Raw genomic sequence first — 24,165 nt, 5'->3', positions numbered from 1 at the left:
GCAGGGCAGAGCAGCACTGTTCACATCCTCATCCTGCAGCCTAATATGATCCAAACACACCCAAATGTGCACCCAAACATCTCCCAGCCCTGGCCACCACTGACCCTGGGGCTCATCTCTTCAAGAATATGGATCCAAATATGGATCCAAATATGGATCCAAACCCACCCAAATGTGCACCCAAACATCTCCCAGCCCTGGCCACCACTGACCCTGGGGCTCGTCTCTTCAAGAATATGGATCCAAATATAGATTCAAATATGGATCCAAACACATCCAAATGTGCACCCAAACATATCCCAGCCCTGGCCACCATTCACCCTGGGGCTCATCTCTTCAAAAATATGGATCCAAATATGATCCAAACCCACCCAAATGTGCACCCAAACTTATATCCCAGCCCTGGCCACCATTGACCCTGGGGCTCATCTCTTCAAGAATATGGATCCAAATATGGATTCAAATATGGATCCAAACACATCCAAATGTGCACCCAAACATATCCCAGCCCCCTTACACCCATGAAGTACATACAAGCTAGGAAAAACCCCCAAAATCTTAATTTAAAACTTATTATTAGTCAGGACTAAATGTGCTTTTTCTTCACATTATCAGTTGGTAATATAATTTTTCCTTGGATATTATGTACTCACATTATTAACCATGATACTGAACCTCTCACCTCCCCTTTCCTTTTCTTGTTCTTGATGTTACAAGGCTGGAAAATGTTTTTTATTGATGGGTATTAATTTTATTTTCTGCTTGATATCCACTGCATTCAGTGCACACAAATACAGTGCCCTGGGAATTGAATGTATTTCATCTCATAAGATTCTGATATGCCCAAGTGACTTCATGCTGTTTAACCCTGGTTGGACACCCAGGAGTTAAACTTCTCTCACCCTTTTCCCTTGTCTTTTGGGATCTGAACATTTTGCCAGCTTCAATGCAGGCCCAGAGCATCATTGTGAGGTGAATTTTAACATTTCAATTTGACGGACAAAAAGCTGGAAGCCTCAAAACCTGCAAAACTAAAAGAATCTGGGGTTTTTTCCCCCCTCTGAAATGACAGAAGCTTTCATGAAAAGGCTCACCTGGCTGCACAAAGAAGGACTTGTTCAAAAGCACAGTTACACAAAGATTAAAGCCATTAGGGGCTTTTCCTTCTTTTCTTTTTTCCTTGCACTTCAAAACCAAAATTCTGCAGCAGTTTCCATGAGTTTGCTGACTTAACACCCCTGACATGGACATGTGCAAAACTGAGACAGCGCTGTTTTCTTTCTGGGCTAAAATGTTTTCTAAACACTGGTTAATAGCTTAGAAGCTTCCAGGGCCAGAATCTGCACACCTCGCTCCCCTACTAATAGAAAAAATTGTTATTTTAGTCCTGACACATTATCAGATGAAAGCTGGGGCTGCATTTGTGTAAAATTCTACCAAGGAGCCGGGGCTGAATCTCCAGAATCTCCAGAAAAAGAAGGAAAAGGGCTTTTCCTTCTTTTCCTTTTTCCTTGCACTTCAAAACAAAAACTCTGCAGCAGTTTCCATGAGTTTGCTGACTTAACACCCCTGACATGGACATGTGCAAAACTGAGACAGTGCTGTTTTCTTTCTGGGCTGAAATGTTTTTTAAACATTGGTTAATAGCTTAGAAGCTTCCAGGGCCAGAATCTGCACACCTTGCTCCCCTACTAATAGAAAAATTCCTTATTTTATTCCTGAACATGATCAGATGAAAGCTGGGGCTGCATTTGTGTAAAATCCTACCAAGGAGCCAGGGCTGAATCTCCAGAGAGGCTGGGCCTTAGGAAATGAGAATTCTTGTGGAAATTTCCCATGGGCAAGAGGAAACAGTTCTCTGCCAGACCCATTAAAACAGGGAATTTGTGTAAAAATTCAGGGTTTGGAGCATGCAGTGAAATCTGGGGGAGGAGGGTTGGTATCTCCAAGGTGATGTGGGGCTGAGCACGACCCAGAGGAGCTGCCCAAGGGATGCCATGGATAACAATTATCTGGCTCTGTGTAAAGCAGGCCTGCATGTCTCTGTAGGCATATTTACCTAGAGTATAATGGTCAGAAAATCAGGAAGAAGTCAGTCCCTAATGCAGTAATTCACATTTGAACCAAGACTGAATCTGCAGGCTTACTGCTGCTTAACAAAGTGCATAATTTCACTCTTACTCAGAAACTATTTTGCAGAAATTGGCATCCTTATTACAAAGTTAATAGAAAAGAATTCCAATTGAACTCTACAAGGCGTTTTTCCTATTACAGTAACATTGCAGAGCTCCATTTAGTAAAAATGAGTGCTTAAACCTTCTGACAATTTCTTCACTGAACTTCAATTCCACTCCAAGGATAACCAGCAGAGAGCCTGAAAGGAGATGGGGCCTTTGTACCTTGAAATGCACAGGCTGGGGCTGCCTTGCCACTGGGCAAGGCTGTGAACACAGGACAGGAATTCTGTGTGTTGGGAAAGCTCCTGATCCCACATGGAAAACAACTCCCAGATTCAGAAGGAATAGGAATACAACAGGAATTCTGTGTATTTGGGAAAGATCCTACTCCCAGATGGAAAACAACTCCCAAATTCAATAGAAATACAACAGGAATTCTGTGTATAGGGAAAGCTCCTGATCCCACATGGAAAACAACTCTCAGATTCAGCAGGAATAGGAATACAACAGGAATTCTGTGTATTTGGGAAAGATCCTGCTCCCAGATGGAAACATATTCCCAGATTCAGCAGGAATACAACAGGAATTCTGTGTATTGGGAAAGCTCCTGATCCCACATGGAAAACTACTCCCAGATTCAATAGGAATACAACAGGAATTCTGTGTATTTGGGAAAGATCCTGCTCCCACATGGAAAACAACTCCCAGATTCAGCAGGAATAGGAATACAACAGGAATTCTGTGTATTGGGAAAGATCCTGATCCCACATGGAAACCTATTCCCAGATTCAGTAGGAATAGGAATACAACAGAAATTCTGTGTATTTGGGAAAGATCTTACTCCCACATGGAAACCTACTTGAGATTCAGTAGGAATACCACAGGAATTCTGTGTATTGGGGAAAGCTTCTGCTCCCACATGGAAACCTACTCGAGATTCAGTAGGAATACCACAGGAATTCTGTGTATTGGGGAAAGCTTCTGCTCCCACATGGAAAACAACTCCCAGATTCAGTGGGAGTTTTGCCACTGAATTGGAAGTGCCCATGATTTATTCTATCCTTAGTCTGGAGATGGTAAATTAATAAAATATGGCCAGAATGTGCCAGACAACATCTGCTCAGTGCCATCCAAGATCTGCACTTGCTTTAAAGACACAAGAGCTGAATTGCTTAATTAGACACTTTCCCTCCATGGCACCAATCTTCCCAGAAATCTTTGATTTCAGTGCTTGGTTTTGCAGCTTTTGCCATCATGTAAAACACCACTGGTCCCTGGAGCTCCAATCCCACTTCTAAGCAGCCCAAATAAATTTCTATCAAAGCACCACTGAAAGCTGTAACTACACACAGATGATCAAACCCAGCTGAGTGAGACTCCAGAATTCAATGGCTTTAAAATATTAAGAGAAATTCATACCACCCTTTTCCCCATCAACACAACTCAAACTCACACTGTGTCCTCAAACTTGATAGCTAACTTATTATAATCAAGATACTCTTTACTTCTTCCAGAGACAAAATCCTGCCTTTTCTGAGGCTAGAAGAGAGCAGTAATGACAAAGTGAGTTATTGTCTGGATCTGCCTTCCACTGCAAGCATAACTTGTGACTGATAGATCCTATTGTTACATTTCTCAAGAAGATCTGCAATATTGTTTAGGCAGTGACATGAAAAATGTGCCCTATAATTTCACAGTTCACAGCCATTCATTCTGAGTGCTGACACGGTTGAAATCATAATGTGGCATAATATTGTTATGCAGGATAAAGACAGAGGGTCTAATTAAACTCCCCTTAAATGCTACATTCATCCTTATTAATCAAGAATTCAGGATTCTAAAGGTAATATCAAGGCAAGTTGAAATAGGTGACTGGGGCTTATTTGACTTCATGGAAACACAGATTTTTCAATGCTATCATCCACAGCTTTAATATCAACATATTAAGTATGATTTATGCCAACAGAGTGGAGCAGTGGAAAATTTTAAGAACAGGATCTTTTGACAAGTATTGTCAGCAGTGATGAAGTTTAGCTTCAGGTAGCTGGGTTCTGGGCAAAACTATGAATCATGGATTGAGAACTCCTGGGCCCCCTGCTTTAGGTAGCCTTTAATAATTTAATTCAGACACTTCTGCTATTTCAGAGACCAATAAAGGAGAGAGAGGCTGATTTTTTTTTTTTTCCTCCCCTCAGGAAAGAGACACTGTTTTTCAGAACAGCCTCACTCAGTCTGGGTGAAAATTTTCCCCCTGCTCTGGAGAGGACAAGGAAATAATGCTATGCCAACCTGTTTATGTACATTAACCTTTCCCCAGACCTTGGGAAGTGCTGGGAAGAGCCAAGAGTCCAGAGAAGATAAGATATGAGCATAGACAAGGCAAGCAGGGAGGCTCCCTCCCCTCCCAGCAAGGCAAAAACCGCTGGAACAAAGCTCAGCCCCAGCTGGGGAGCTGGGACTGGCCTCAAGCACCGAAATTTAATATCACAACAGCAGAAAGAACAGGTCAAACATCTGCCCCAACAGAGAATATCAGTGAAAAGAGGGCAAAAAGAAGCACCAGGGGAGCCTTGGGGGTGTCCCTGAGCGTGAGAGGCTCTGGAAGCAGCTGGGGATCAGTGGTGCCAGGGACCCTGCCCTGCCTGCTTGGTGCTGAATTACAGCAGCCAGGGAACGCCTGGGAGCAGCACAGGGCCTGCCAGGGCTGGGGGGCAGCTGTCAACATCTGCTCACAGCTGGGGAAAAGCACTCTGCCCTCTGTTATGGGAGCTGACAGAGGGGCACTGGCTCTCCTGCATGGCAGCATCAGGTGCTGTGCACGGATTTTACAGAGTCAGCTTTGGCAGATGTTTCAATTCTCTCAGCAGTGCAGTTTAATTCCAGCTATTTGTTCTCTCCTGTCCCACCTCTGTAGCTCCCACCTGAGAATTTTTTTTTTAATTTTCTTTGTTTTCATTTGTTTGTTTTAATCAGCTGCTTCCTGCACATTAGCTCAGTGTTGGTGATAAATCCAGACACAAACCACCTTCTGCACAGGGAAACTGGGGCTGATTTGGCTCCCTTTTCCCCCTTCCAGAGTTACATCAGTGTGGTTCTGGGTGTGAGAGGAGAATAAAGGAGGCACAGTACAGCTCCAGAAACAATTTTGCTGCTTTCCCTAATGCTGAAGGCCTAAAGAGTTTGCTGTATGGGGAAAGAGGAGTCATTTACTTTGCTCAATAAACAAAAAGTGGAAGTCAGTTTGGTCGAACTGCCAAAAAACAAAAATCAAAATGCAAGTTTTACTATTTTTTCCTTCAGATATTAACTCTGTGATGGTAAAACACAAACATCACAATAATTACCCACTCAGATAGTATGAACACCTTCAAGGAGCAGTGTCAGTAAAATGACTGCTGTGCAAAAAGCTCTTGAGCCAGTGGCCACTGAGGACCTGCAGTTACAGCAGAGGGTGAGGGAAGTGCCCAAGTCCATCCTTCCAGAGCTGATTAAATCTCCTCTTTCCTGGCATTGTTTGCTGGACACCTCAATACCCACAGCTCCCCAGAGCTGGTGTTTCTGTGTTTCAGAGTTCACAAAGACAGAAGTGAAAAAACCTTTCATTGCTTCAAGCAGATTCTGTCTCTCCCTGCCTTTCCATCTAACTTAAAAAAGAGAAAGGAAGAGAAAAAAACCAGTGTACACTGCTCAATACACAGCAACTTCAGATCCAGAGATGCACTACAAATTCCCAGTGGCTGGGTTCAGGCAGGCCATCAATAAAACTGCAGAGCCAACTTGAGATGCTCCTGGATATAACTTACAGTGAAAAACTCTGCTGCTGCATGCTGAGAGCATGGCTCAGCCATTCATTTGTAACAATGGAGCTATTCTCCTGTCTGCACAAGGAAAACAAATCTCCTGTTGTTAGGAATCAAAGACAAGTCCTTCAGACTCTAGGAGACATATTTAACCATGACTAAGTGTGCTGCTTCCTAAGCATTCACTCCTTAAGTCTTCCTATCCCTCTCTCATTATGTAGTACTTCTGGAAGTGATTGGAGTGTATCCCAAAAAAGCGAATTTATTGACCTTCACCAGCAACAAAAGTGCTTTAAAAAGGCTTGATGTGCAACAAAGTATGCAAAATTGATCCCTTAAGTGGTTGTGAGCAATGTGATGTGAAGCCTCATCCTTGTTCACAGGGGGTTCAGGATTTCTGGAAAAATCCTGGCAAGAGACATGAAAAAGGCTTTTTGAATTGTCTTTGTGATTCATGGCTTATGCATTCTCTGTGTGGAAGGGTGGGGATAGGCAGGCAAGGAAAGGAACAGAATAAACCTCACTTTTTCCAGAGAATTCTCCTTAGTTTTCTCAAGCATTTGAGATTTGGGAGAAATTTACTGAGCTAGGAATTCATTTCAGTGTAGTTTCAGCACTATTTCATAGCATTTCAGACAGCCATTTTATTTTATTTATACATTTTTTGGCCAAAGATCATGGCTACCATCAATTAGGGGTTGCAACATTTCCACTGATTTCCACCACAGGCACCAAAGTCGGGATGATCTCATCTAAAACAAACCAGCAGAAACTCCTGTTCAAAGGCATTGGCCAGCCCAGCACCCAGAGGCTCTTGGTGAGGGGACAAACCATGCACAGAATCATCCAGGCTGCAAGAGACCCTCGAGATCCAGCTCATAAACTGCATCCAGACACTCCTGGACACTTCCAGACCGGCCTCCACCACCTCCCTGAGCAGATTGTTCTGGTACCTGACCACCCTTGCAGTGAATTTTTTCATTTTCCCACTGTCTAATCTGAAAAACTCTGGGAAAATGAATGTTCTCTCTCTCCTCTCATCCTTTCACTGGAGACTTTACAAAAGAGACTCACTACAACCTCCTCCAAGGCAGCAAAACCCACAACCACTCTTCATTCAGCTGGGTTCAGCCTCCTCCTACCCCTGCTCTGATGCTCCAGCACGAAGCCTCGTTAATGCTTAGTTTGCAGCACAGAAAAATGCAATTTTTATCAAGAAAAACAGAGTCTGTCCCCTCCCAGACAGAGCAGTAGCTGTTATTTGGAAATGCTGACGATAATAAATGACTTTGCTCCTATTTCCAGACATGGAAACAATGTCCCTGTGCTTCCAGGAGCCACCTGTACCATGTGGGGTAGCTTGCTATAAACATTATACATAAATATTATACATAAATCTGTACCTTATTTGCATACAGAGCTTCAGATATCTCTGCAGTCTTTCATGTGCCCGTGAAACTCAGTTCAGTTTGGGTTCTAAGTTCTCCAGCTTCAAATGCTGCATTTTAATTCTACTTAATGAATTAGATATGCTTTAGAGCTGTAATAAACTTTTCTTATGAAGATATTTCTGAAGCATTGAGTCACATTGCTCACTGAGAATAAACAATATGTTTACATAAATAATTTAAAATCCAAGAGCACAGTAGGTAATAAAAATATATTGCCATGATAAGCCACGAAACCAGAAAACAACACTGCTCTAATTAAAAATTACAAATACACTGCAGTAAACAACTTATTTGCACGTAGTTAAAAGTTTAACTGTTGAATATTCTGCACTTGTTGAATCCTAAAAAGGGAAAAAATACTGAAACCAATCTCCTCACATAGTCAAATATTGAGAACCATAACTGTGTTTAATTAAGATCTACTGTTAATAATGGGTTTCAGAGTGAGGTTCTTCTTTTAATTTCCCAAGGTAGAAAATGTTATTAAATTTGGCCTTTAACTTCTCATTGACATGTACACTTAAAACTTCTGATTAAAATTTCAGAGGTTGGGAAGAAGTACCCAAAATTAAACTCTCAAATCTGGCACAAAAATAACAATGGTCCCTGATTAAGAAATCAAATTTCAGAAACTTCATTACTGTTCTATTAATAAATTGTTGGGTTATAATTAAAATGGGGCCTGCTGGATTTCTTTCATTTTTTAATAGAAAAGATGGAAACTGGAGAGAGATTTAAATGCTTAAAAAAGAAGGAAAAAAAAGGGAAAAAGAAAGGTCAATGGATGTGAGAAATGTGACCCAGCTTGAACAGGTTCTTTTTCTTTCTGGGAGCAAGGAGAGTGGAACAAACACAGGTTTCCACCTCTTAATTGCAGGATGATGCTCCCACCTCTGCCTGGAGTTCCTCTGGAATTTTAGTGCCAATGGAAAGGGAATTTTAGTGCCAATGCAAGTTCTGCCACTGGTGTGCAGACCAATGGCCACAGCCCCAGCTCTGGCTTTTGGAGTCTTATTTTTCTCACTGAAACACATTTTTTGCCAGCTTGTTTCAGCTTTGTAATGAAATTCTTCCTCAGCCTGCAAAAACACTTGAAGCTGAAGAATAAGAAGGAAAATTGCTTCAAAAGTACAGCTGTCTTCAGGAAATTTTACAAAGTGAGCCACGTTTTTCAGAGATAAGTAATTCGATTCTGATTCAGATCTGCATTGTTCAAAGAATAAATTCAATCTAGTTGCAGACAATGGCAAAAATGCTTTCTCTACTCTTTTTTGTTGGTCTTGAAATGCATTTATCATGTTATATCTAGTAGAGTAACTAAATTTCCTGATTACAAATAATCAGCAGCTCCTTTCTACAAGTCCTATACAGAAAATTAACTAAAAATATCCCTGCAATTGGATATATTTCAGTTGTAACAGGCTGAAAAGAAGAACCCAAAGCCCACCAACATCACTAATTCCCTGCTGGTCTGCCCATTTTGAAGAGATTTATGCTTTGTTGAGGATGATGTACACGGTTCACACAGCACAAATCTGACATTCATTGCTTCTTGCAGACAAAACATTGCTCACTCATGATTATTAATCATCAATTAGTCCACAGACTCATTTAGGAGCCTGTGCTGACCCTGCTTGGCTTTTATTTTACCATAGCAAGGACTGATGGCACCATTATTGGAATTGGATTCCACAAATTATTGGAATTATTGGAATTATTGGAATTATTGGAATTATTGGAATTATTGGAATTATTGGAATTATTATTATTATTATTATTATTATTATTATTATTATTATTATTATTATTATTATTATTATTATTATTATCCATTATTATTATCCATTATTATTATTATTATCCATTATTATTGGATTCCACAAATTTGGAATCAGGGCTCTATAAAAGTGCTGCACATTGTCCCAGACCCTAAACACACACCTGTCTGTGGGAATTGGAGATAAACATTTCAGCCAGACCCCAGCCAGTGAGTGGTTCTGGCTTTTACACATGGAATTTCACCTTGTCCTTAATTGCAGATGCTGTTCTCATCCCACAGTCTGCCTTTTTCACTGCTGGCACCCAGGTGTTTCAACACCTGTCAGCATTAAAACATCTTTTAAAAATGCTTTTTTATGCTTTCCTGTTATTTTAGCAGTAGGACTGACAGGTATTCAAATTAGCCTTTTCCTGATACATTCTGCCATTGCCCAGATTTCCATTACATTTGCATCATTTTCCTCTAACCTACACAACCATTTCCCTTTCCAAAGTTCCTTTATATGATCATTCCTCATTCCCAGCCCAGTCTAGCTTAATTCTGCTCTTCTTTTCTGCACATAACAGGAAAAAAAAATCTTGCTTTGGGTTATAAGCCTTCCATGTTCGCTATGCAGATATAGTAAAACTTCTGGGAAGTTTTACTCCTCTTTATCTTATGATAAAGAGAGGTAAAATTCTCTTTATCTCATGAGTTGGTCAAGATTTGGGGGTTCCTTGGCACCAGGTGTAGTGCACTGTAAAATATGTTTATGTTTCTCAACTGTTTACACCACCCTTAAAGCAAATTGAAGATTATTCACTGCCTCACTGTGTGCCCTTTAAACTCAGGGTCAATGAAGTTTGGAGAAATTCAGCAAAATCAGTAGGTCAAGGGGAAAATTTTGGGTAATAGCTCCTGGATTGTTGCCTTTGGTAATGAAATCCTTGCATTTTCATGGCTTTTCTCTCTTAGCATCACACAGTCAGGTGTTCTGTTAATGAATGTTACGTATGAAAATACATAAATTATGGAGAGCATCAATAAATTAATTTCTTAAACTCAGTCCAAAACACAAAGGAAATAAATACCTGCACAAGCCAGGTCCTGAGCAAAGCTGCTGAGGGTCTGACAAACAACAGAAATTCCATCCATAGACACAAATTTTTGTGTGTGAAATAAGGGGTCTTTGGAGCAAAAGCTAAACTTAAGATTAAGAAATTATTCTACAAAGAAATCTATTTATAAAACAAGGGAAATGATGTGCTAAGAATCATCCAGCAGATAAACTGATATTTCTGTGGTAGAAGTTGAAGGAAAAAAAACTGAACCATTAATGTTATTAACAACATTATCTTTGATGCAGAGAACTGAAACTTTTAATTATCTGCCTTGCCTTAAATTCACCTGCTCATCATTCACATCCGAGTCCTTTGCAGTGACATTTTCACCAAGACTTGCTGCTGACAGAGAACATCTCCAAGATCAGCAGCTTCCCTTATTGTGGGACAGTACACGTGTCAAACCTTCTTTAAGGATTGCACAATCACTGCTAAATAACCCTGTGACAGCAGAGAGAGCTCTGCCTATGGTCTGGATTGACAGAGCCATTGTTCAGCTGCAGCTTTGAAGTCGTTCTCACAAGGAGTTTATCCCCTTTTATATACACTGAGACCTGGGGGAAATGATCCTTACAAGGAGAAATGAAAAATTAAACACAGCTGTAGGTTTTAGTGGTAGTGCCTAACCTGTAATTCTCAAATGCTGACAAAAGCTGTCTGGAAAGCCAATTTAGTTTTAGAGAACAAAGTGCTTGGTTTTTTTCATTTTTCAGAGAATCTGAAGCCAAAGGAACAAAGCAGGTGGATCAAAATATAAGATGATGATACCATTGAACACCCAGGTTTGCCCCTTGTGACATGGCACAATCGTGGGATTATAATATAACAGCACAGAAATAATAATTTATTTTCATTTATCTGGGCAGGGCCAAGTCTTGGCTTCCTTTAGCTTCAGTCTTTCACTGAAATATTTTCTCAGCTCTTGAAAGTACATGGACAGTCATTATTTTACTGAGGGACATTATAAGTGATCATAAACTGATTTAAACCCTGTGTAAAACAGATGCATCACTTCTATAGATATTTTAAACTTTTATACATCTTCCCTGGCTCTCATGAAGGAAGAGGAATAAACAAGCAGGTTAAAAGTAATTTTGAAAGTACGTTAAGCCAAGTCTATTCCTTGTGGCACTTGATTGTTCTACTGTAGGAACTTCATGGTGTGGAAAACTATTGTTTCAATAATTTGTGTTTTCAACAAACTGAATCTCTAATTGCAGGACAAAATATAAATTGTAACTTCTTACTAAGTTAAACAGAATTCTGCACTGGCAGGCAAATTCTTGGGCACATTCCCAGTTAGTTGAGGACGAAAATGAGGGGACACTGTGGCATTCACATTTTCTAGAAGAATCCTTCACTCAGGATTTTGCTCCTGGGAAGCTAAGAAGCCTCAGAGACAAAGGAAAACAATGATTATCTCATTTGCTTCTCCTGTGTTTTGCTGCTTTGGAATGTGTTTGGAGATTGTTTACCCACAGGTGATTGTTCCATTGATTCTGCTGGGAGTTGTTTTCACTCTTTGGCCAATCAGGGCCAAGCTGTGCCAGGACTCTGGAGAGAATCGCGAGTTTTCATTTTTGTCTTTTTAGCCTTCTGTAAGTATCCTTCCTGTATTCTTTATTATGGCATTCTTTAACATAATATAGCACCATAAAATAATAAATTATCCTTCTGGGCACATAGGGTCAGGTTGATCATTCCTTGCTGCCCACCAAATACAAGAGGGCGCTGCTCTCACCTGATGGTCTGGTGCTGCAGCGTGTCGGGGTCGGTGGCGTTCACCGTGAGCACCACGCTGCCCACGGGGATGTTCTCCTGCTTGGTCACTGCCATGGGGTTGGGGTGGAACACGGGGCCCTCGTTGACGTCCTCCACGGTGATCTGTACCGTGGCTGTGGAGCTGGGCCCGTAGGTGATGTCTGGGATCAGCGGGTCTTCGTTCTCCACTTTGATCAGCAGCGTGTGGAAGGCTGAAATCTCATAGTCTAGAGGCTGCAAAGAAGAAGATCAGAGGGCAGAGGTCAAAGACAATGCTCAATGCTTGTTCCTTTAGCCCACAGCAAAACTGCAGGCAGCAGAATTAGCCAGAAAGGGACAAGGACACTCCTTGCACCTGGAGCTTGGTGGCAGCTCAGGATTAGACACACTCAGTTCTGAAGGGCATTGAAGATGATAAACATAATGGACTTAAAAACCCATGGAGACATCCCCCTGTCCAAGAGCTCACATTTTGCTGCATCCCTCATAGACACAGCTCAGTGCTCATGTATACGTGTTTATTTATATGCAGCGTGTATTTAACAAACACATGAGTCACACTCATGACAATAACACAAGCTGCTTTCTCAACTCTTGCCTTGAAATCAAAGGCAAATACATGCACTTGCCTTAAGAATTGACAATGCCTCTTCTGAAGCCAAAAAGAGAGCATTCTGGCACAGGCAGCAAACAGGGCTATTTTCCTCTTCTTTTTTTTTTTATTTGTTACATTTGAAACACAGAATTGTTTCATACTAAGACAGGCAATAAATTTTCCTATGAGATTTTAGAAACTTGGGACCAATCCACTTCAGAACTATGGATTCAGTCTGAATCCATGTCCCTTTCTTCCCTGCTAGTTGCATGTGTTCTCTGAGTGAGAGCAAAATGGGTGTCTTGAATTCTAATTGTACCTCTAGCGACAAATTTTTGTTGTCAAATCTCACCATTAATTGTGATGCTTACTGCAACCCTGGCTGTTATGTAAGCACAACAGTTAGGGACAGGCAGTCCTTGTGACTAAAAACAAGGTTACTGTGACAGAAGAAGGGGTTACACACACATAGTTTGGACAAGGGCTGGCAGCCAACTTTATATCTTCCAATAACCCATCCCTGCTGTGCCTTGCTTTGTGCAGCGAACCCGGGGGATAAACCTGACAGCAAAAATACAGGGCAGGAGGGGATTGCTCTTACCTTGACAACAGAGAGCATTCCCTCATTAGTCTGGGGGTTGGTGTGGATCTCAAAGCTCTGCCCTGGGTTCCCATTGATGATGGAGTAGACAGCTCTCCATGCCCCCGTGGCGGGGTCGTCCCGGTCACCCACAGTTAAATTCACTATCACACCTGTGACCCCCTCCTTCACTGTGGCCTGGAACTGGGAAAAAAAAACACACACAGGAAATCGTTACTATCTCCACTTAATGACCACACAAAATATCCAAGGCAGCATTAATTATTTACCCCAGCAGGAGGAAGATGGGATCCTCGACCGAAACTTTAAATAATGCATTCTCACTTATGAAATATGAGGTGGCACATTTCAGCTGCTCTCCAGTAATAGATGGCAGATAAGCAGCGATGTGGTGGGAATGGAGCTTGGAAAGGTTCTGATCACAAGCAGACAGTTCAGCTGATATCACTGGAAAGTGAAGCATGAAGAGACCTGCAGGGCTGCACAGCTGCATGTATTCCCAGAAAGGGAACTGAGGGAAGAGGAACCTGCCTTGTTCAGACCACTTCTGCCTCCAAATCCACTTTTATTCACAAATAAATCCAGTTTTGCATTTCGTACTCTTTTTTTCATGAATTATCCCACACCCATTCATTTTTCACTGCACTGTTATCAAGACACAAAACAGGTCTCACAAAAACCATTCCCAGAGCATTTTTTGAGGACTTGCTCTAAGACACTCAGAAATAATTGGACCTCATGCTACCACTTTGTCTGCATAACTAAAAGTCAGTGCTGCTTTCTTTTGTGCAGTGGAAGGATTTTTTTATGACCTTGTGAAATGCGTTGCTGGACGATTCAACCCCGTAAGAAAATTCTAGTTTATTCTCCATCATTCTTATTTATGCAGGAAAAAAAGCATTAAGCAAACCATTGGAAAAGCTTGCAAGGGTCAGACTTAATAACACTCCTCACCTTTCAAGTGCTTGAGGCTGACGTGCTAAAAGCACTGCATGTAAGAGTGATAAGATAATACCTGCTTTGGAGGTGGATAAACCAGGCTGATAACAGACCTAATCCTGAGAAGTGCTGAACATCAGCACTGCCATTACAGATCATTAGGAAATCTTAGCATTTCTAGGGATTAAGCCTTCAAAAGTCCAAAATTACAAACTTTAATGACACAAATAGGTTTGGCTGTACGTGTGCTCCTTCAAAGCTGCATCGTTGGTGACAATGCATCACTCAAGGGCAAGAGTCACCCAAGCAGCTTCAAGACCTGAATAAACTAAATGTCTTTTCCTCTGTCTTACAGAACACCAGAAGTCACAACATTGCAGAAGAGTTTGGGGAAATACTGAATACAGAAAATGGTGTTTTATTAATATATAGATTTCCCAATCTGGACAAATAGTAGTTAAAGTGGATTTCCTCACATGAAAATAAAGAAAAGATGATTATGTCTTCCCCTGTGTTGTTATCTTTGTTCTTCTTCTTTTTCCAATAGATTGGATTTGTCTTCCCAAACCCTTTTTCAATTTTTCTGTATAATTTGAGTGCATGCATTCAGTTCAAGCTTTCCAACCTGATTTCATAAAAGGATGACATTATTAACTGGCTATTTCTATCTTCCTTGGTGTATCTAACAAAGCATTTAAAGATTCTTTTGATTTTGATGGTTAATATGTAACAGGTTGTGATTGAGCTTTGTTTCAGACAGTTCATTAAGCTCATTTTCAGTTTAATTAATTCTAAATGATAATACAACAATATTTTCACTTGCTTTGAAACGAATTAAAAGGAAAACTCTATTAAGAATCTTGGAAATAACAGAAGAATGATTACCAAGATTGTGTTCTTCCAGCTCAGCCAAACGTTTTCACTGTCAAGCAGACTTGGGTACCTCTTACTCTGATTGAAAATAACCAATTAGCCTGATTGATATTTTTATATTATTTCATATTTTCCCAACTTGACTATGCATAATATGAGACATCAGAACCATAAGGGCCATGATTTTTCCCCACAAGTGTTCGGCACCCAACAATTTCCCTTCAGCTGCATAAAAAGGTGACCAGGCTTCAAGGAGCCTAATACTAAAGAATCTAACCCTTAGATTTGACCAGGCATCTGCTCCTAATTCATATTGATCCTTGGGAAAAATCTTTTCCTTAATCCTCCAGTCTGATTCAATTAAGAGTTCAGTACTACCTAGCTCACCTTGGGAACTGTTAGGGTAAAATACTGAAAGATATGGCTGTTTGATTCAGATACAATATTGTGATACCTGTGCAAGAAATTGATTATTTTTACCCCACCAGTGCCAGACTGTGATGGAAAAGGTTGGCATGGTCTGCCAGCTGGTTTAAAAATTATGGAATTTCAGGCTAAGGATGTCTCAGTCAAGGATATCTCAACTGGGATTTGCTTTCTTCTGCATCCCCATTTTCCCCTGGTTTAGGAAGAGCTCTCAGTAACTTCAGCTGCAAAGGGCACAAGGACTTGCTGGGGCACAGCACTGCTGACTTCTGACTCCTGCAGGTCAGGAAATGCCAAATTCCACAGAGAAAGGCTGTGCCAACCAAACAATTCCAGCTGCAGTGGTGCCCTCACCCCCAGTGTCCTTCACATTTGGGAAACAACCACATAAACACAGATATTTGGAGCTGTCTGGAACATTAGACTAAAATCTGTCCAAGATGGATGGAAAAGCAGAATGATCAGACCACAGAAGTTGTCACAGAGGTCTACTCTAAATTTATAATGTGAAAAGTGTAATAAATCACAGATTTGTGATTGCAAAAGACACATATCTACTGTGAAATCCCGTGGCCTAGAAAAATACAGTGTATTTTATCTAGAAGGTGAACTCTTTTGTCTGTTCAGTCACCTTTACTTAAGGAATAAACCTCCCAACATTTAGAAAAATCTGTTATACCGTATCCCTTTCAAAAACAAAAGTAAAAAAGGGGATTTAAAAACTAAGAAAGGGCAAAAATAGGAATTACATTTGGAAACAGAAAAAAATAACCACAGGTTTCTCATATTTCACAGTGAAAGGTTTATATTCTCAAAGCTTAACTGGGAAAGTCTGAACAAGTGCTCTGAAATAAAACCCCACAGTGGCTAACACAAATAATTGGATCACAAGTTAATTGATTTTACTCATTTTAAATATCTGCACATCCCCTAAGCACCACTATAAATTAAGAATAAAGGAGATGAGTTCAGTACTTTATTTAAACTGCTATCATTTGGACCCATTTGAACACTAATAACTTGGAAGGAGAACACCCTGGGCCAGAGTGGGTTTGCTGGAAGGAGCTGTGTGAATTTGCTGCTTCTGAGTGTCTGAAATGTGAGGTTAACCTGCTCTGTGATGTGCCATGCTGCCATTTATTGTGCTTATCATCCTTACAGCCCAGAGATTTTAGCAATTCTGTCATTTTTAAAGTTTTAGGAATAAAAGGGAGAAAAAAAGATGCAGCTCTTCTATTCCTGTATCCGAAATCTTGTGGCAAAATACACAGAAAATGGACTGACAGAAACTTAGAAGGAAACACTGAGTGAACAGCAGTTAATGGGGAACTGGAAGATTTTGAGGAAATAAAGTGATGGATGTAGAGGAAGAGAGTGAGGCCTGTGAGGGTGCATGAATAGACTGGAAAATGTAACAAATCAGCAACATTGGGACTGATGGGGAGCAGACAAGGACACTGGGGTTCTTGTGAGGGGTCACCAGCCTGGCTCCACAGGTCCTGAGGGTGACAAGGAGCAGTTTTTATTTCTGACAGCACAGGATCAGTGCAGGGATGGCAGGGAGAGCAGGAATGTTCAAACCAGCTGTGCCTGAGCAGAGGAGCCTCAGTCACTGCTCCTCCCTTGCCCAGACCTGGCAAGGTCTGAATTTCTGAATTTAGTGGTTGTTTCCTGCTGGGGCCAGGAGGTGACGCTGAGCCAAATCCCCCTCCCCAGTGAGCTGGTGGGACAGGGCACTGGCAGCTCTTAGGGACAGAAAACTCCTCTGGATGGTGCCAAGACAAAGCAGCCTTGTCAGGCTCTCACCCCAGGCAAAGATCACTTTGCAAAATGTGGATTCTCACCTGAGAATGCAGGCACTGACCCCAGCCCAGCCCCAGCCACTGCTGGAAGTGGCACCCAGACCATGTGAAAATCAGATTCTTATCAGAGAGCCTCGTTTAAAGCTTCTGCAGTGAATGAGATTCTGTTTACTGACTTAGAGCAGATGAAGAGATGAACTCCAGTGCATCAGAGTCACCTGAATGTCTCCTGTCCAGCAGCATCCTGAGCACAAACAGCACCTTTAAAAGCCACCTCAGAGGGGGCACTGGCACCCAAATGAAAGAGCTGCCACAAGCAGCAAACACAAACAAGAGAAACGTGCCTGGGGTCGGTGATCAGCACCCGATGGCTCATTCAGATTCTGCACGCTGTGATTCCCAATCAGGAATAAACAAATTAAAAACTCTGTGTCAGTTTGCATTTATCAGGGTGATATTCCAGTGGAAGGTGTTCTGTGCTGCTATCACGTGTTTGTTTCCTCTCCTATCTATCATAAAAGATGGGAAATAATGGGATGCATTCATTCATATGTCTGTGTTAGAAATTCCACAGAGAAATTGTATTCTTGCAATTATCTCCCTCCACTGAAGCCCACTGCCTTTGTGATCATATTTTGTCTGTCTAATTTCTTGAGAATGTGATGACAAGTTACAGAATCTCTTGCAGCCTGCTTGCTCTTTTTGCCTTTTCCTTTGCATGCTGCCATTCAGTACAAATGCACCTGAGCTCCCAGGATTTATTTGCCAAGGAAACAAAGCATTTTCCATAACTCTGTACCTGGAACACCTCCAAGTACAAATGAATTTTCAGAGTGGTCACAAAGGTCTTCATTCTGGATTAATCAGGAATGAGAGCCCCATAAATGTCAGAAATGAGCATTTCAGGTGGAATTCAGTGGGACACAAAGCCCAGCTTGCCAGAGAAGGATAACCCAAGTCACTGGCACTCGAGGTAAGGGTAGTACAAGGAGGAAATTGTATTTTTGCAGTGGCCAAAGTGGAGCTGCTGATCCTGCACCCACCTTCCTCCCATCCTTAGGCCTCAGGGTGCTGCCCTGCTGGGCTGGGCCCCTCAAGGGCTCCAAAACTGCACCTGAGCAAAATCAATTTATGCCAAACCCTCCACTGCAGTGACTGAGTGGAAAATAGTGTGCTCAAAGCAAACTTGGTGTTACATCTCCCTAATCTCTTCTGCAGATTTTAAAGGTATTTTACTCCTAAGACTGTGCACAGCCTTTGCTATGAGGACACAAACAGCAGCTCTATTTCACTACAAAAATATCTGCATTGAAGTAATGGATTAGGTTGATGTAAGCTGCACACCAAGCAACACATGAAACACTTGGAAAGCCATTTAGATGAAAGACACCATATAAATATAAAGCATTATCATGGTATGACAAGGATTTGATGGTGTAAACGAGATGCAAAGCAGAAATTATAGCTGTGAGTCACCTAAACAGGCTTTATTATTGCCATTGTCTTACTGCCATAATGCTGGCTCCTAGGCACTGCATTATTTCTTGACTGAAAGTGTTTCTTTCAGCTTATTCTATATTTTTTTCTGAGTACATAATATTCTTCCACCTCCCCGGTGAAACTACAAAAAGAATTCAATCATAGTTTAGAAAAAGAAAACCAAAAAGAAAAAAAAAACCCTTTCAAATATGTGAAATTGACCATAATAATTTTGGACACATTTTCAGTTTTTACTTTTGGATCATTTTTCACAGCCTCTGCATTTTAAGTGCTTTGTGATCTTTCAAGGCACACACCAGTTGCTTTAAAAAGTAAAAGCAGGACTCAGTAATGAAGGACTGGATGAATATTTTTGTCTGCAAAATCTTTGTCTGCAAGTCTGCAACAAGAGCAACCAAACTGAGAGATCAATTAGGTAAAGGGAAGGCTGAGGATTCAATTCTGCTCTCTGGAACATGGCTACAACGTCTGCAGGCTCTGAACTTGGGCCTTTTTATAGAAAAACACAAAGATGCTCAAAACCACTGATATTCATCATGAATGAGGAAAAGAAAGAAAAAAAAAAGGAAGTTTCAGCATGGCTCCATTTTGTTTTGCTGCTCACCAGTCTGCTTGGAAAGGCACTCAAAGAAACAAAGAAAAAAGAACTTATTAATTAGGCTCCAGGTAAAAGTCCCTCTGGAGCAGTTTTCCACCAGGTTAAAGCCAAATTATTTCTGGGACTGAGACCACTTCAGGTGTTAGAATGAAAAAAAATGGGGTAAAATGGATGGAGGGAAGGAAAAGGAAAAGGGAAAGGGGGAAAGGGGGAAAAGGGGGAAAAGGGGGAAAAGGGGGAAAAGGGGGAAAAGGGGGAAAAGGGGGAAAAGGGGGAAAAGGGGGAAAAGGGGGAAAAGGGGGAGGAACTGCTGGGTTTTGCAGGAGCTGCCTGTAAGGTTGCCAGTGTGAAGGGCCCTCCTGTCCCTCTTGCAGACACAACAAATCTTTGAAAACTTTAGAAGATCTACAGACCAAGATCCTCACAAGAGCCACCAATTAATTTCCAGAACTTTCTCCCTACTTCTTCCCCACAGCAGCACTGAAAGCCCACCCAGAGCTGGTGCTGATTTCAATCCTCTCATTTATGTGCTTGCACAAGACTAAAAAGCCATTTGGGGGCTGTAAATAAGTGATGGTGAAGGTTACTTGAAAACAGGTGCTTTTTGGAGTTATTTTGAAGATTTTGTTTACACAAGATTACACTCTTCCTCAGCCCAGCTCGGGGCCTCACTGAGCAAAGGCAAAAAGATAATTCTAACATGTATTAATCATATGGTGAATGCCTGCTTCAAAGCCTGCTACCTCCAGGTGTACATCAAATATCTGAGGATGCAGAAGGAAGACAAAGATTCTATTTTTTTTTTTTCCTGAATATATAAATAATTTAGAAATTATTCATTCTTTTTCACTTTTCCACCTATAAACGCAAGGCTCACTCAGTGGTTTCTGGAATAAATCAAGTACCCACCCATAATTGGACACCTCTAGAATGATGGTTGTATCAGAGAAAAACAAAAACTCCTTCTCCAGGTGGACAGAGCCCAGTGAAAGGCCACTGTATTTATTACATTTAAGGAACTTTTGAGAAAAATCTCAAATAATGATGTTATTCTCTGAGCTATAAAAAATTCCCTCACCACAGGTAGAACAAACCTTATGTTTAAAACAACAGCATGAGAGAAAACGATGCTGTGAGCAGGGCTGGAGGAGCAGCCACCCCTATTCAGCTGCCCAGGGAGCAGGCAGAGCTCTGCCTTTCACATTCATGAGGCTCCTGGTGCTGGATGCAGCCAGCCCAGCTCCCCTCCTTTCCTCCTCTGTGCACTTCCCACCCAGGCCAGAGCTCTGTGTTCTCTCTAGGATGCTGGATGTCTCCTTTAGTTGCAATGAACTTTAAACAGAATACGCCTCTCTGGATTTTTCTGTCTTTTTTCACCCACCTGATTGGAGGAGCATGAAGATTTTACAGGATTTTTCCCCCCACTTATCCCAGTGATGGTGACAAGGGAAGGAGCTCTTGTTCAATGGTGCTTTTTCATATTTAGCTGAGATTTTTTACACCCAAACCAACTTTGCTGCTGCTGAAGATGAGCATCTGAGCATAAATGATGGAACTCACTGATCCTGCCCTACTAAAAGGAAAATCTGGAAGCCACCTGTGACTCATTTCCTGCCACTCCCAGTTAGAGGTGGGATTCATTTGCTCCAAGGACCTTTAAATAACAAATTCCTCCTGGTACTTCCCTGAATGTCACATTTCTGGGGCCTGGACACAGGATGTGCTCAGAAAACACATCTTCCTTCTTTCACATGTCACATTTCTGGGGCCTGGACACAGGATGTGCTCAGAAAACATCTTCCTTCTTTCACATGTCACATTTCTGGGGCCTGGACACAGGATGTGCTCAGAAAACACATCTTCCTTCTTTCACATGTCACATTTCTGGGGCCTGGACACAGGATGTGTTCAGAAAACACATCTTCTTTCTTTCACATGTCACATTTCTGGGGCCTGGACACAGGATGTGTTCAGAAAACACATCTTCTTTCACTGTCCTTTGTGGTTACCTGTGCCACAAAGGACCCTGAGCAGCAGGAGAGGTGAATTCGCTCCTCTCTGAATATTAAACTGGTAGGAAAAAAGGAGAATTTTATGACAATACATGTTTTTTTTTTTTTTGCTTAAAATTAACATTAATGTATGGAGAGACCAGTTGATTTGCTAGAAATTTTGGGAGATTGAGGGAAGTGAAGGAGAAATCTCTCTAAGGGCTTTAGTCTGCTCCCAGGTATAAATAAATGTAATGGGCAGAGAGCTGGGCAGTGACAAGAGCTTCAGCAGATGAAACCTATTGGTGATTTTTAAATTATTATCATATTTACCTCTAGGAAGCAGACAAGGTCTAAAAACTGTATTTTAGTTCTATACAAAAGTACTAAACAAATAGAAATTTAAAAAACCCAAACAGCAACATAAAAAGAAAGGAATGCTTCATTCTAAACAGGTGAAAGAACAAAAATATTCCAGATAAAATTCTAGAGGCACCTTGTTCATCTACTTTGGTACCTTGATAAAGGTAACAGAGCCATATTCTCATTAGTTTAAGACTCCTGGTTTTGCCGAGAGGCAGGAGTTGCAATGAAAATGAGATTTTCTCTGTGTCAGAATCCTTGGCCTGGTTGAGAACAAGCAGCATATGCAGCCAGATGAGAACTCCTGCCTCTCCTGCCCCAGGAGGGCCCTGATTGCAGAGGATGGGATCTTTCCTTGTGCCAGTTCCCAGCTGAGCGAGGCCCAGGCTGCCAAGAGCAGATGTTCTGACCGTGGTTCAAGCTCTCCACGGGGCCTTGGGTGGGCAGTGCTGAGCAGCCCCAGTCCGAGCATTCAAAGCAACTTGTGTTCTCCAGAATGTTTCAGCTACAAATCTCAGCAATTCCCCAAACTTCTGGCATTTTAGGTTGTGCCAGCTGATGGGGATGAGATGCCCTAGATTTACAAGCCCCTCCAGCTGAGAGCTGTCTGAAGTTATCCCAGTTTGAAAACTCTATTTTGGAAGCAGATAAGAACTCTGCAAGGTTTCACACTGTTCCAGTGGAAGCAGGAGGTACAGATGGAAGTTTACAGGCAGCATAATCTGCAGTGATACAGAATCTGCCTGAATTTTAAAAATGAAATCTCGAGCCAGCATTTTGTTTTCTGTGAAAAGCTGAGTGGGGAAAGGAGAATTTGGGCTGAATGCTCCATATTTCAATCCATCTGAACACAATAAGTCTTCCAAGTCTGCTGACAAAGTGATGAATGAACTCTACTGCACACAGTTTCTTCTACTGGATATACAAGATTTTTTTTTTCCTCAAATTATCCAGTCTACATCCAGTTGGCTCAACATTCATTGAGCAAAACATTACTGCTCTATCAAAAAGCTGTGATACAAGAATAATCATTTAGAGATCAGAGACAGAAGTGAACTTTCATGATTAATGATCCCTTTCCTTTTCTGTTTCCCTCTCATAGCAGAAAAATCTTTATTATACCCTGAACATCCAGGTGAGCACTGAACTCTCATTACCCAGGACGGGAAAGACAAAGACCTGGGGCCTCTAACCCTGTTAGCAGAGAACAATTCTGTTTCCAAGGTCAATAATAAAGACAAATAGCTCTAAGTGCAGTGTATTTGACTAATGGCCACGGGTGATGGGAGCCTGCCCATCCAGCACTGGGAGAGGAGCATCCCAAAGGCAGGGACAGGGCCCTTCTCTGGCAGCTGGGGTGAACCTGCTTGGGAAACTCTGAGCTTTAAACATATATTGCAGCAACAGATGCATGGCTTGGCACTGCACAGCTGTGAAAAGGTCAGGAAAAAGCTCAGCCATGCTAAGTGGATTTATTGCTTTCTGCTTTAAGGCTTGTGATGGCCTCCCTCTCCCACCACCCAGCTCCTTTTGCCAGCGCTCATTTCATCTTTCCTTGAAAGAAAAATATTTGTGCTAAAGGAAAATGAAACATCCCTCTTGCAAGGGCCCGTTGTGTGCTTATTTCTTATCTAGAATGTCACAGAGGGAACATTCAGGGCCCTTTCATTTTCTCACCGGTAATTTATGTTTTCCTACCCAAACACTCTCTGTACACACATCCTTCTGGAGCACAAACACCACTGCAGCCTCACTGGGTGTGCTTTGTGTCAATGGTTAAGCATTTGCTCCTTTCTGTTAATAAGGAAGATCAAAATGAGCTAAAGGTGTTTTTTCTGTCCTGATACTGAATTTTCCCTGAGCTGCTTAGGGATTGGGGGTGAGTGGCAGGACTGCCCAGCTGATGTGCCTGAGCACTGAGAATGAGCAGGGAGGTGAAAACAGCCCAAGGTTGGGCCAGAGAGCAGTGGTGCACACCCAAACACACAGACACAGCACAAACACAGGGAACAGCCTGTCACAACTGCCCTGTGAGGGCTCCAGGGCCCCCCAGTACTTAAAGGGGATTTTTGTGTAGGGATGAAGTGATGGGACAAGGGGGAATGGCTTTAAGAGTTGGATGGGATATTGGGATACAGGGTGCCCAGAGCAGGATGGGATATTGGGATATTGGGATACAGGGTGCCCAGGGCAGCTGTGGATCCCTGGAATGTCCAAGGCCAGGTTGGACATTGGGACTTGGAGCAGCCTGGGGCAGTGAAGGTGTCCCTGCTGTGGCAGGGGTGGGATGAGATGAGTTTAAGGTCCCTTCCTGTTGCAGGAAGGTAGAAAAATTATAAAGAAAGGCCTCATAAAATCAGGCCTGCTCTGCTAAATCAGTGCTGGCCTTGTCAAGCTGGCACTTTGCA

The 24,165-nt window shown here is 41.8% G+C and overlaps 1 protein-coding gene across 2 annotated transcripts in view; it reads right to left on the bottom strand.

Moving 5' to 3' along the window:
* CDH13 (cadherin 13) overlaps positions 1–24,165 on the bottom strand; it is a 446,013-nt gene that overhangs the window by 31,937 nt on the left and 389,911 nt on the right. For both annotated transcript variants that reach the window (XM_077184876.1, XM_054640681.2), the window contains exons 9-10: positions 13,266–13,448; positions 12,050–12,303 (exon numbers count right to left, since the gene is read on the bottom strand). In XM_077184876.1, coding sequence (XP_077040991.1) covers positions 12,050–12,303; positions 13,266–13,448 — 437 coding nt within the window. The remainder of the gene's footprint in view (positions 1–12,049; positions 12,304–13,265; positions 13,449–24,165) is intronic.

The sequence above is a fragment of the Agelaius phoeniceus genome, chromosome 12 (genome assembly GCF_051311805.1).
Source record: "Agelaius phoeniceus isolate bAgePho1 chromosome 12, bAgePho1.hap1, whole genome shotgun sequence".
In the NCBI taxonomy this organism is placed as follows: Eukaryota; Metazoa; Chordata; class Aves; order Passeriformes; family Icteridae; genus Agelaius; species Agelaius phoeniceus.
The sequence above is the reverse complement of the archived record's forward strand: the minus strand, read 5'-3'. Positions and strand labels throughout refer to the sequence as shown.